The sequence below is a fragment of the Phalangium opilio genome, unplaced genomic scaffold, assembly GCF_054372755.1.
Source record: "Phalangium opilio isolate 3A_F unplaced genomic scaffold, DU_Popi_V2 ptg000013l_1, whole genome shotgun sequence".
Lineage (NCBI taxonomy): Eukaryota > Metazoa > Arthropoda > Arachnida > Opiliones > Phalangiidae > Phalangium > Phalangium opilio.
In genome coordinates this window covers 10,593,099-10,607,249 of record NW_028324148.1, presented here as the reverse complement: position 1 = coordinate 10,607,249, position 14,151 = coordinate 10,593,099, and the positions used below count along the sequence as shown (strand labels likewise).

Below are 14,151 nucleotides of genomic sequence, written 5' to 3'. Positions count from 1 at the left end.
GGTTCGTTATTCACTTCGAAATTTTATTTAGAACCTTTCGAGTAGAGTATCTATAGGCCGAGTAGCTTATGGAATTGCGTCAAAGTCCTATTTTGTTGGAAAGGAATGATAATAAAAACGCATCTTGTTTCTACTTACTTGCGATAGATGGCGATATTTGAAACATCCGGTTTATGCCCACGTGGCTCATTTTGTTCATAGAAGCAGCTTTGGAACTGAACTGGAGACCTTAATAGTGACAAGTATATCGAATAAGGGGAGACATGATGGGTTCCCTAATTATTTTCCCAATAAAATCACTCTAACATAATTATTGGCTTCTTGACGATACTCTACTCTTGAGCTCGGTGATCTAAATTTTTCTAGCTAAAGTTTTTTACAAACCTCTCTGTTCAAATAAAATAGCCTACTTTGAAATTCACGTGCGCAAAGTAGAACCGCGTTTAAAAAAGGGACAATATGGAACGTGGTGAAAAATATTGGGCTGGTGCAGTTTTACATTGGCTGAGAATGCTATAATGCGGAGTAATATTTAACGAGGCTATTTTTAGAGCAATACAATTCAACAAAGCTTTCAGTATCATTCCCATAAAACTATTCCATTCAATCGTATATGTTAAATTTTCGTTCCATGGTTGATCTAAACTTCGTTGTTTTCTTTTATAAAAGGACTGCTACTTATTAAAAATCCATGAAGTAGCAGTCCTTTTATAAAAGAAAACAACGAAGTTTATTCCATTCAAAATGACAAGGAAACAACGCGTGATGGTTGGTTTCCATGAACGTGAAAGCAGTAATTCATAGCTACTCGCTTTAAACAGGGATGTGAAATCAGAGTTGCCTTCAGTTACTTTATCCTAAGCTCTCCATGCAGAAGCCGTGGTGGTTTCTGTATTGCTAAAGATCCAAGTTATCTTAGATTCATGGTCCCCAGATCGTTAAGATTCCTTTGTCATGCATATGTTTAAAAAAACATTCTAGAGAAATTTAATTCTTCAATTAATTTATTCTTTAATAAACGTATTTGCATAATTTATATATAATCTGTTAATAATAATTAACGCATATATTTTTTATACGTCTCTCCGAAACGTTTTCGTTGTTCCAACTGTTTGTCGACCATTTTTACATCATCTTCTATCCAACCAGGCAAATCTTGCATATAGTCTTCCATATTCCAGTAGTATTTCGGTGCCCCGTCAGTGTAGCAATACTTGTCATTCATTGTATTTCCTTCCTCAGTGTAATAGTTTAAGTAGAAATTACACATCTCTTGCATTGTATCGAAACTACGGTTTGAAGTTATAAAGAAAATTGGTATGAGATTCATGTCGTGTAGGTAGAACCAGACAGTTTTGTGAATTTAACAAAGTGCAAGTGCTGCTGACGGTGGTGACTCTTAGATGCTGATAATGTAACGTTATTCGACACTAGACCATTTCATTAATTACTTGCTAAGAAACAAACACATGCAGGGGCGGAAGGTTACAAGTAGAGGCTAGGCATCTCGCACTGCCTTTAGCAGTGCTTTTGGGCGAGAGGGAAATAACCCAAGAAGACGGTCCCACCCCTCTTCCGGAATTAATGTAATGGTCTCTACCCATGGGTTTCAGCGTAATTTAGTATTTAAACTAATGTCAGATTTTATAACCTAAAATATCCTAATATTGGAAGACGGAAGTACATGGCATATTTGACCTTACCCAATTATCACAGTGTGGTTTCTGGAATTGTACATGATACATCGGGCTGCCTTTGAAATAAATTGAAGTATTTTATCAATGATGAAAGTTTATGGCGGTCAAGCAGAGATCATAATAGAACAATAAATATAATGAGGTATATGGCTATAGTTTCTTTACAGACAAAAGGTGGTGAAATAAATCATAATAACGTACAATTACATCCCCCGTTTCGATAACTGGCCCAGTTTTGTTTATTAGCCCGTGCGACTGAAATAAAGAATTTGGAATTAGTTTTAAATGCTATATATGTAGGGAAACAGCAAAAAGGCTGCGCATGAAGCAGGTTCCTCCATGCATATGGAGAATTTTATTAAGTGGAAGGTAAAACTGATTGGGCAAGAATGGGTGTGACGTTAAGTTGTAGGGTTTCTCGTGTACTTCTGTGTCCCGAGCATTTGACCGAGCGAGAAATAAACACTAAACAAACTGTGCCTGAAAGTTAAGAAGATTTTTGCCTAATGAATACAAAATTATGCTGTTGCATGCCAAAACCCATTCGTAGCAGCTGAATATTTCTGAAGCATAGGCATTAGGAAATTAAAAAAAAACTAATGTAGCTTCTACTTTCATTATAGCTGTAGATTGTGCATCTATTCTACACGTGATGAACGAGAGATATTTAGATGGGTACAGCCATAACATGTCGCGGGCTGACTGACATTCCCGATTAGTACAATGCGTTTTGCCTTAACGTTGCTCCGTTACTCTCATGAAGGGTATAAGAAACAGTTTACTAAATGTCAGAAACAACTATTAAAAACTACGTCAGTTATGAGGCCAAATAATGCAAGAAACCTACGCCATATTAAACCTTATAAGAAAGAAGTACTGTTCATTTAGTATGTGTCTAGAATTATTCTTCGCTCAGCCAATAAAGAGTTTTAACAATAACAGGATTTAATTATCCACTAATAAGGACTCATATACCTGCGTGGTTTCCGGTGGGCTTATTCCAAGACGATACCATGTACCGTTACCTTTCTTAAGGTATCCTGACACTTGCACTCCTGTAAATTATTTGGTACAAATTAACTTCATGTCCTTTCCATTTCACTGAAGGCATGCAGATACCCAGTGGAAACCCCTGAAAATTTCTCTTATAATTTGTTGCGCAATTTTTCTACCTAGATATGAGCATGCTGGAGTAAAATTTTCTAAGGAAAATGCGCGTAATACCAATGGGCATCCGCTTTCAAGGACAAGTATTTACCAAGACCATGGGTATGGGTGCTGTACGAAATTGGATGAATTGTAACGTTTTCTTTGATTAAACAGCTTGTTTCCAGACGAACTATAAAATATCAGCAATTGAAATTGCTTTCAGTTTAGAGAAAATTACTCATTCTATTATGCCAGGCTGAATAATTTATACCAACTGAATTCGGTGGAAGTTCCCCTTCAGTTCCAAGAAAGTATGTTCCAACAACCTTGACGTCTCTAGATAAGGAATATAAATTATCAAAGTAAACGACAAGCGCGACGTTGTACGACAGCGTGATATTGTGGTAGTAATAATTTTTCTTTAAAGGCCGGGAAACGGCGAGAAGGGTTCTTGTCAAACTGAAAACCGTGCATCGAACTAACAATGGGCGACCGTGCTTCAAACTTTTTAGGGGTTCTTGTCAAACTGAAAGCCGTTCAAAGCGGTTCTTGTCAAACTGAAGATAAACAATGGACAGTCTCTTAAATTTTGTTTCCCCGACTTTTTGCATCCCCCATTTAAGAGACTGTCCATTGTTTATCTTCAGTTTGACAAGAACCGCTTTGCACGGCTTTCAGTTTGACAAGAACCCCTAAAAATTTTGAAGCACGGTCGCCCATTGTTAGTTCGATGCACGGTTTTCAGTTTGACAAGAACCCTTCTCGCCGTTTCCCGGCCTTTAAGCTTAATTCCCACTAGACCGAAACATATCGACGGAAATCAAGCGGACCGATGGTAAAAATTTGAACATGCACGTCTGCCTCCGGCTGTAGGCCTTTTACAATACGACCGAATTATGAGTTTGGCTTTAGATTAATTTGGGTCACGTGACAGATGGGAGTGTTTTCTCAAGGACGCAAACTGTAACGACATCTATTGTTTCCAAAAAGCCCTGATCAACTACTTGTAACAGCTAAAAATAAATAAATGGAGGCCGTCGATTGATCCCGCGTACTCATGCGCTCTGGAAAGGTATGACGTCGTTAGTCCAATTAATTTCATTGGCTAGAAACCAAGCGTAACGCCAAACACGACCGAAAAGTAGAACACAAGTTCCGTCGGGTTCGAACCCTTTTCTGCCGGCTTTCTGTTATGTTTTCGGTCAAGTGGGAATCTATTGTAGTCTTAGATACTCATCAGTTGCCAGAGTGGAGGTTTCGGGCAGATGCATTTAATCAGAGTTAAATTTTGTGATTAATTATGGAAGTATATATGTGGTGACGGATGGTGAATTTGAAGTTAGTCACCAACCCCCCTGCGCACACGGTGCCATCAGCAAAGCGGACACGACAACAGAGGCTTTTTCGCTCATCCTTTGTCACCCAACCGCAAATCTCATAATAGTTCCCTACAGTTTCGACATCTCTACGTTTAAATTCAGAATTTTCATAATGTTTAAGGTTTTAATTTTCAAAACTTCAAAGCTGCAGTTAAAAGCCTTGCCCAACTACAAACCGTGATTTATTTTGAGTTGCACCGTAACATTTTGACGCCTCCAAAGAAGGTGCAAAAATCAATTGTTAAAATTTGAGTATTTAGGTTAGCCTTAAGAATTAACATCTGAATACTTAAAAACTTTTCAAATGGAAAAGAGAAGTTTATGCTTGAATTAAAATAACAGTGCTTACATGTTTGTCGAACTTGGTAACGTATGCAGAGTCATTCCAGCCTGATAAGTTTCATTAGCTGTTAAAATGCAATTATCAATATATAACGTGCCAAAAAAACTCTCGTAAAGCCTACCATGTATTGCGTTAACGTTTCCAAAATGAAGCTGTAGAACAATGTAATTTAAATCCGTTCCGTAACCCGCTTTTAGAGCGGTTTCTGTAAAGATATTAATTGCACGATCACCGATCATGATGTTCAAATATTAACATTTGCATGTTCGCACCTGGGGGAATTCCTTCAACATTTTTGAAGTTCGATATGATTTGAGTGTCTTCTTCGCACACGTCCGCCATTACTAACACTTGGGGATCTTCTCTATCACCGCAGTTCCACACTGCTTCCGGTGAGTCTTTCTCTCGGTAACCCGGAATTTTACACCCGTACAGTACTATGTGATGTATGGCGCCTTTATCCAATCCGACTGATTTTGATGCCCCAAAATCGACTAGATGACGAATTGCAACATTAAATTAAAAAGGCAAAATGGAATAAAATTTTGCATTGTTTGCGTAAAGCTTCTAAATTGCGGTTGAGGTCCTATAAAACTTTATCTGTTTTTAAGGTACTACGGTATATTGTCAGTTTTCAATTCCATATATTGATCGATTGAAATAAAATCCTTTGAAATTAGGAAACCAAATGAGCTCAAAAAATATAATCTACTTTGACAAGGGTTTTGATACTTTAATTTAGATATGCCTTTAAACTAGACCGTTTGGTACAATTTTATATGCCAACAGAAGGGGATAATAGAAGAAGGATGACTACTCTGTATCCTCTTAATACTTTAGTTACATAACATGATTCTTCCCAGGTTCATGTTCCTTTTTGTTTGGTCTCCTGCTCATCAAACTTCAGATGGGCATAGCACCGTGCTAGGGTGAATTCTATAACTGCATAGTACTAAATCCTCAGCAATCAACCCACAAACCTTGATTCAAATAGCGTGGGACAAAAATCCACAAGCGTTCCTTGGCAAAAAGTTAAGGGCTAATAGAGTAATGATGAGGGAACTATTTATCGCGGTTTAGTAACCTAAATGCTCTGATGTTGGGAAGAATGACGTTACAATTACATCAGCTTTGTGGTACACTTCTCTCGAAGAGATCTATTACATATTTCTGATGCCAAGAATACTCATTCTCAACTGTCTTCAATACAGACAACAGGTGCTTACAGCCTAGAGGGTTCTCTAGCACAATGGTTACCTGTCACCTTTTGTTTAAAAATATTAGCTTACCTAATATAAATATAAAATAACACTCAGGAACCCTTATCGAAATGAGCAAAATAATTTTAACCGCGTGTGTGGGTAGGTGTTGATCGAGAAATTTAACAAAAAACAGTTGGGCCTACATTTTTTGCACTCTCACAGATGAATGTGCTTTGAAAATATATTTTCTTACCTATATAAATATGATCATTTTTAGGCATTTCAAATGCGGTACACAAATACGTCTGATTCTGAAATTTCAGATATCCATGTATTGGTTTATTGTGTTTGTTTTTGCGGCAATTATGTACAAGAAATTACATTACGTTTTTGGGTTTAACTGGAGGCATTTGCAGTACAATATCTTCAGTGACTAAGGCCCTGGCTTTTAAAAATATACAGATAAATACGAGTGAACTGGCAACAGTCATGATGTTCGCGACTTTCTACCTAACGTCAACTGCTATGATATCAACCGAACGCGAAATGTAAATGTAGCCTGAGTACGGTTGTCAACCCACTTTTATTTATTCGCACACTAGCAGATGTTAATACAGCAGTTTTTATCGCTCTATATTTTTCAATAACAATTTATTGTTTTGGCTTTGAAGGGACCTAAATTTCTTTTATATGTAAAAAAATCCAACTCTTTGAATAAATTATAAAATTTCACCTTATTAAATTTCTCCAATCTAGTATACAAACGCGAGGGTTCATGGGAAATTTTTAAAACCGATTTCCTGATATTTTCAAGTTTCTCAAGAGTTTTTCTTAAAATTTAGAGATGGGATCTTACTAATAATAAATTTCCACAATTATTTATTAAATTCAACTAATAACAATTTTCCATAATTATTTTCTAATTTTAAATAATACTTTCTTTACTAAATTGAACTAATAATAATTTCCATGATTTTTTAATAAATTTAACTCATAATAATTTTCCGCAATTTTTATTAAATTTATCTTGTAATCATTTTCCATAATTGTTTATTAAATTTAAATAATAATAATTTTCAGTTTTTTATTAAATTTAAATAATAATAACTTTCCGTTTTTTATTAAATTTAACAAATAATAATTTTCCTTTTTATAATTAAATTTAGCAAATAGTAATTTTAAATAATTCTTTATAAAATTTAACTTATCATGATTTTCCACAGTTTTTATTAAATTTAAATAAAAATATATTTTTTCCCATAATAAAGTTTTCCAAACTTTCCCTAATTTTGTTGCATAATAACTTTACCTAATTTTGTTTGCATAATAATTGTCCCTAATTTTGTTTGCATAATAATTGTCCCTAATTTTGTTCGCATAATAATTTTCCCTAATTTTGTTTGCATAATAATTTTCCCTAATTTTGTTCGCATAATAATTTTCCCTAATTTTGTTTGCATAATAATTTTCCCTAATTTCCTTTGCATAATAATTTTCCCTGAGGTTTTTGCATAAACTATATATTTCAAGCTCTTCCCAAATTGTTATTGTTATCCTTGTTCTAATGTCCTAAAGTCTCCTGATTGATAATTTAATTTTCATTCAAAATTATAATTTCTATTGTTATTCACGTCTCAATTCGTTAATTTCTTTTAATATTAATATCTTAAATAAATAAGGTCTACAAGATGGCGACATAGGTCTCAAAGCAATTTTAATTAACTTGATACCCCCTCATTAAGATAATTGAAGAGCTGCGAAAACGATCCGCCTTACTCTTTTAAAAAATACATTTCCGTTTCTTTAACTGCTTTCACCGAGAAGCCCCGTCTTGATCTTTACTAGGACTATCTCGTCCATTCGCCTTAATTTTGTCTTTTGGAAACGAAGCGTCTCTTGAAACTACAGGCATCGAAACGAGATGAAGCGTATATTCCGTATCGATACCATTACCGCTTATCTGGTGTGAAAAATATATTAACTCAAATTTTACCGCAACAATTAGCAGCACCTAAAAATTCCCGACATTTTCTTCCTTCGTATATATATATATTTCATTCCAACCCCCTATTAAACTGGTTATGCACAAACAGGTATCAAAAACGAGAAATACCCCCTCTCTGCCCATATCGCTATGCCGTGCCTCGGGCCATGGAAATTATCGTCCTAGAGAAAAATAAGATGGTAACGTTATCACAAGAAGCATTTTAACACTCAATCTTGAACTAAGACACCAAGTGCTCTCTTCCATTTGGCACCAAGTGCTCTCTTCCATTTGGGACGTGGTGGTTCAGTTTTAGGTTGTAATTACAGTTGTCATTATAACCTCAATCCAATTAAAACTAACGCTCAATAGTGATACCACAATATGAAACAACCCTTCCGTCGTATACCTTGTTCATCATAGCGACCAAATTAAGTTTTTTAGAGAATTTCAGCGATAACTTTAGGGTCACCCGAACGGCACTGTCCATGCGAGACAAAATTAAAGGAACTGCCACGCCATCTTGATTTAAAGGTTTTTATTTCAAAACGAAACCGATTTTAACCCTCCATGGCTCGATCGGGTTAGAGATAGAGTTAGAGATCGCGGTTCCGGAAAATGCAACACCATTACACTTAAGAGAACTATTCAGAGGCATGTCGCATTTTGATTCGCCGCCAAAAGACACTGCTGGAGTTAGTAAGCTGGAGGCTAAGTAACTAGTGCTGCCTCTAACGGTGTGTTTTGATACCAATGATATTACTAGGGTTGTACGGTAGTGATTTTTGGATATTGAATCGGGTTCGGGTTTGGATAATCAAACATTTGCTTCTCGGGCACTCGCATACGTTTTGGGTACCAGCATACCCATAGTAATTACATACTTATGTCGGAATTCTTCATTGCACATGTTCACCTTTGTTTATAAATCGGTCAACACTTGGAGGAGAAGTGAGATGTAGATCAAATCTCTACATCCATAAAGTTTCCCTCGTTAAAGGCAACGAAGGAATTTCAGCATCCTGAGCTTTTCAGTTGGGCTGACGTGCCATATACGACTCAGCCCCTGTGTCTTAAAAATAGAAACTCACGCAAATTAAATGGGAAAAGTTTATAAAGTGCCGCTACATAAGAGCACTTAACACACCACTAATGAATCACAAGGCACTCAGGGACACGTTCAGTGCACACTAATTTCTCTTCTTCAAGGTCTATACACATCAACAAACGATACGTCGCACAGAGGTGCGAAAAAGAAAGCCACATATTCTTAATTTTCAAGATGAAACTAAAATAAAGAGGAATTATTAAAGAGGCCATTTCGTACGCGAGTTTAGGCTCGTGTTTCGTACATTATCAAAGCCCCTTTTGCAAGGGCAGATACACAATAAAGGCCACGCCAGCCTTTTTACATGCAAATGTATGGACCCCTCGGGATAAGATCGCATTATGTGTAGTTTTTATAAATGCGGTTACGATTCAGAGTTAGTAGAATCGAGCTAAGTTAGGCCTTGAGAAAAAGAACCATCAGTATAAGACGCGCGGTAAGGGTGGGGCATCTGCCCTCTAGTTTTTATACTGGAGCTTCATTTTTCCAAAAACCCGCGCGCTATATCTATTAATAATAAAAAAGACTAAAACTTCCCATTGCAAATTATGAATAGCCATTGGTTTTCATTTCTTATGGTACATCTACGCTACGATATGCAATTATACTACACCTAACGAGGATACCAAACTTGTTCCCACATGAGGACGTGAGGATGACCGCTTCAAAGTTTACACTATGAATATATTGAAAAAACAATTTAGGCCAATAAGAATTTTAAAAGCGATTCTTCAAGCGCATCATAACCCGTTGGAGACAACTTAAAAATTTTCAGGGTTGTTCCAGGACTAAGGCTGAATGAGATGAAATCTTCATCCGCAATTAGTTGCGACGATGAGACACAAATTTCAGAATTTTTACCGTCAGTAATGTGTTATTAAGTTTTTGACGGGTGAGGATCCGTAAAATAAGTCTTTTAACTGCAGTAAAATGGATAATTGTTCCCTTGTACACGTCACATTTGGTTTGTGAAAATTAATGCGGCAAGTTAAATTTTTGGGAAAATGACAAAGATACGAAGCTTTCCAATAATCAATGTTTCATTTCGAACAATTTTAATACCTCGATTTTAGTTTATCCTTTTGTCCAATTATCTTTTACTTTTTCAAGCCTCTTTCTTTTATTTTTATTAATTATTAGTAGTTTTTTTCATATAGGAGATACTACTAGCAAATTTAACTTGTAACTACTTAGCATAAAAACTATACACCGTGTCCACTTTCAAAAGTCGATCGTGTAATGAGACTGTAGCAAAGAATTTTTGGGGCTAAACCCAAGGTTATCATAACTTCAATAAGAAAGTTGTGACTAATTTTAAATTTCGAATTTAGCCCGTTGCGTACTGTACACAGGGAGAGCTCCCTTACGAAGGAAGTTACTTAAGTATGAAATTAAACTACGATTTAACACAAACTTACAAATATAATGACTTGAGTCTGATCCAAACAAATTCTTTAATTTGTAGCGTCCGAGATTGTGCCCGATTGGGTTCGCCAGCAATAAAAGTCTGATAATCTCCTTAAAAAAAACTTACTTTTTTAATTTTAATTCTTATACGCGTAGAAGTTTTTAATGGTAAACTTCACAAAAAAAAGAAATGTCGATGATTCTGTTAAAAAATAGACAAATTAATTTTATTTCTGTTAAAAATGAAAGAAATCTCGATCCTTGTGATAAAAACAAGTTGGGAAAACCAAAATATTACCTCTCCGAGTCAAGAGGTCTACTACTACAAACTTATTTACCTAGATATGGAATTATTTCTCTTTTTTGAAGTAAAAATTTACGAAATATTGAAGCAGTATTCCAAGCATAGCGAATAATACAGTAAAGCAGACGACATTTTACATCCAATAAGGATAAATCTTGGACACATGGAAATCAGTCAATGGGGAAAAGAACAGGGAATGAAGTGTACGCTTCAGCTGTTTACCGTATAATCTGATAGCTACATTCACAACTGGTCTGCAGTGTAAACACTATCGTCTCGTCTCACCTACACAATATTCTTAGTTTGCCAACATGAATGTTAACGTTAAATAACACCAAAGCTAAATTATAGCTAGACGCACTAATAGTCAATGCGCACCATAAAGAGAATAAAAAGTCTGTAGCTACTACCCGTTTACCATTAGCCCTTTTACTATTCTAATTGCCACCATGATCTTTTCTTCTATTATAAAATCTTAACCTGATTATTTAATAGTGTATTTAACTTTCGGCTCACTCTGAACCGTTGATGTCTCTTCATTTCAGACACGAAAATCAAAGCCCAAAGTTTACTTCACCTCAGGCCTCAATTATTTACTCTTTGTTTCACTAAGACTATTGCGGATGATACTTAATATACCCGCCGGAGTCTAGGTCTTAGTTTTCTTCATGAAATCACTAAACCAATGATTATTCTATATTCAGATGTAGTATAGCTTAAGTAATATATAAACAGCCATTTCAAATAACAATTCTAAAACAAATCTTTGGAATATCAAAATGAAACAGAGCTTTAAAGCTACAAAAGTACTAAATGCATCATAATTACGAAAAATACTTCCACATATTCACTTTATATTATGGAAAAAGGGAATATTAAGGTTCTGTATGATTTCTTAACACATCAACACAAGGCTAACTGCTAACGCGACGCACTAGTGTAACAATGGACGGACACACACAGACAAAAACATAGACTGCTTTTTAACTCTTTCCGTATTAATTTTGAGTTGAGAAACAAGATTATCTTTAATATTTAAATAAATATAATTATTTTTAATTATTTTAATCTTCAATAATTAACATTAATAATAGTTAAATCGTTTAAAATAAAGTTATACCTATTATCATCTCAAACTTTGCTAATATTGACGTTTAAAGTGAAGGGTACCCCTCTTCCCGCTTTCTTCAAATTTTGGGGTATATATACGATTCGTTTCCATTATAATAGTAAGGAAAAACCGCAAATGCGAAAACCTTTGGTAGCGATCCTACCTTAGGGAGGCTAGACGTTTCTCGTAACCCTAGCTGATCGCCGCGTATATCCTAAAACCAAACGATGATAATGGAGTAGAAGCCAATGATACAGATTGGTGTCTATGTGGAATAGACGGAAGACCAGTGGATGGTGGTGTTAGAAGCCAGAATGTACAGACTGGTGTCCAAGTGGGATGGACAAAGATCAAAAGATGGTGGTGATTAGAAGCCAGTAAGTACAGACTGGTGTCCGTGTGGGATGGACAAAGACCAGAAGATGGTGGTGTGAGAACTCAAGTAGAGGAGCCATTTCCGTGACTGTGAAAGCAGTTCGGCAATGGCGAACACGTTTGCTCCGATTTGGAAACTGCGAACGCGGTCATGTGGGGTCTGACAGACAGACAGACAGACACACAGACACACAGACACGGCCGGTGTAATACCTCTCCGTGACGTCATCGTCACTCGGAGAGGTAAAAATTCCATAACTTAAAGCACGTGTGTAAATAAACAAGACGGCCCCGGCCAGATTAGAGCCCCATCGTTTGTAAGGCTCCAGCAATCAAGAACGTTTTACTTGTGAAACACTGTAGTTAGTACGCAAGCGTAAAAAAGATATTCATTAGTATGCATGAATATACTCATAGTGCAAGGTATTTCTATACCAGAATATGAAGAACAGAGGTTGGCCTCCTGTCTAGGATTGGTTAAGACTTCCCCAAAGATACAAGTTCAGAAGTATTCGACCCCAAAGATACAAGTTCAGAAGTATCCGACCCCAAAGATACAAGTTCAGAAGCATCCGACCCCAAAGATACAAGTTCAGAAGCATCCGACCCCAAAGATACAAGTTCAGAAGCATCCGACCCCAAAGATACAAGTTCAGAAGCATCCGACCCCAAAGATACAAATTCAGAAGCATCCGACCCCAAAGATACAAGTTCAGAAGCATCCGACCCCAAAGACACAAGTTCAGAAGCATCCGACCCCAAAGATACAAGTTCAGAAGCATCCGACCCCAAAGATACAAGTTCAGAAGCATCCGACCCCAAAGATACAAGTTCAGAAGCATCCGACCCCAAAGATACAAGTTCAGAAGCATCCGACCCCAAAGATACAAGTTCAGAAGCATCCGACCCCAAAGATACAAGTTCAGAAGCATCCGACCCCAAAGATACAAGTTCAGAAGCATCCGACCCCAAAGATACAAGTTCAGAAGCATCCGACCCCAAAGACACAAGTTCAGAAGCATCCGACCCCAAAGATACAAGTTCAGCAGTATCCGACCCCAAAGATACAAGTTCAGCAGTATCCGACCCCAAAGATACAAGTTCAGCAGTATCCGACCCCAAAGATACAAGTTCAGAAGTATCCGACCCCAAAGATACAAGTTCAGAAGTATCCGACCCCAAAGATACAAGTTCAGAAGTATCCGACCCCAAAGATGCAAGTTCAGAAGTATCCGACCCCAAAGATGCAAGTTCAGAAGTATCCGACCCCAAAGATGCAAGTTCAGAAGTATCCGACCCCAAAGATGCAAGTTCAGAAGTATCCGACCCCAAAGATGCAAGTTCAGAAGTATCCGACCCCAAAGATGCAAGTTCAGAAGTATCCGACCCCAAAGATGCAAGTTCAGAAGTATCCGACCCCAAAGATGCAAGTTCAGAAGTATCCGACCCCAAAGATGCAAGTTCAGAAGTATCCGACCCCAAAGATGCAAGTTCAGAAGTATCCGACCCCAAAGATGCAAGTTCAGAAGTATCCGACCCCAAAGATGCAAGTTCAGAAGTATCCGACCCCAAAGATGCAAGTTCAGAAGTATCCGACCCCAAAGATGCAAGTTCAGAAGTATCCGACCCCAAAGATGCAAGTTCAGAAGTATCCGACCCCAAAGATGCAAGTTCAGAAGTATCCGACCCCAAAGATGCAAGTTCAGAAGTATCCGACCCCAAAGATGCAAGTTCAGAAGTATCCGACCCCAAAGATGCAAGTTCAGAAGTATCCGACCCCAAAGATGCAAGTTCAGAAGTATCCGACCCCAAAGATACAAGTTCAGAAGTATCCGACCCCAAAGATTAAAATTAACCGCCAAACATCTATTTAATAAGCACATAAATAAAAGGAAATAAATATAAAAACCCCAAACATTTAAATTCACAAGTATCCGACCCCATAGATAAAAATTCAAAAGTTTCCGACCCCACAGATTAAGAGGTACCCCACCCCACATCACCCCGACATTTTAGAGATAAGAATAAATATTAAAAAACTCGAGGTTTCTATCGAGTCTCTATGGTTGAGTGGGTAGAATGTTTGTCTACT

General features: G+C 36.9%; 1 protein-coding gene across 2 annotated transcripts; it reads right to left on the bottom strand.

Moving 5' to 3' along the window:
• Positions 1 to 992: 992 nt before the first annotated feature.
• On the bottom strand, positions 993 to 7,188 carry LOC149708998 (peptidylglycine alpha-hydroxylating monooxygenase-like). Of its 2 annotated transcripts, none has more exons than XM_089864431.1 (11): positions 6,157 to 7,188; positions 6,024 to 6,081; positions 4,841 to 5,062; positions 4,690 to 4,773; positions 4,575 to 4,632; positions 3,118 to 3,182; positions 2,956 to 3,036; positions 2,673 to 2,752; positions 1,899 to 1,952; positions 1,704 to 1,753; positions 993 to 1,289 (listed from the first exon to the last, which is right to left on the bottom strand). In XM_089864431.1, exons 1-11 carry the CDS (start codon positions 6,259 to 6,261, stop codon positions 1,058 to 1,060), a joined length of 1,089 nt encoding a protein of 362 aa, XP_089720557.1. In that variant the 5' UTR covers positions 6,262 to 7,188; the 3' UTR covers positions 993 to 1,057. The 2 variants fall into 2 exon arrangements, with proteins under 2 accessions (XP_089720557.1, XP_089720558.1); XM_089864432.1 differs by having other exon boundaries at positions 2,962 to 3,036.
• Between the last annotated feature and the right edge of the window lie 6,963 nt (positions 7,189 to 14,151).

Bases quoted from the DNA above. Each gene is read 5' to 3' on its own strand.
- LOC149708998 (XM_089864431.1), bottom strand. From the start codon at position 6,261: ATGACTGTTGCCAGTTCACTCGTATTTATCTGTATATTTTTAAAAGCC. The intron at 2,753-2,955 runs GTAAATACTTGT...AATAATTTACAG, and splicing joins CACCCATACCCATGGTCTTG to GAGTGCAAGTGTCAGGATAC. The intron at 1,953-2,672 runs GTATATGAGTCC...TCTTTATTTCAG, and splicing joins GCCCACCGGAAACCACGCAG to TCGCACGGGCTAATAAACAA.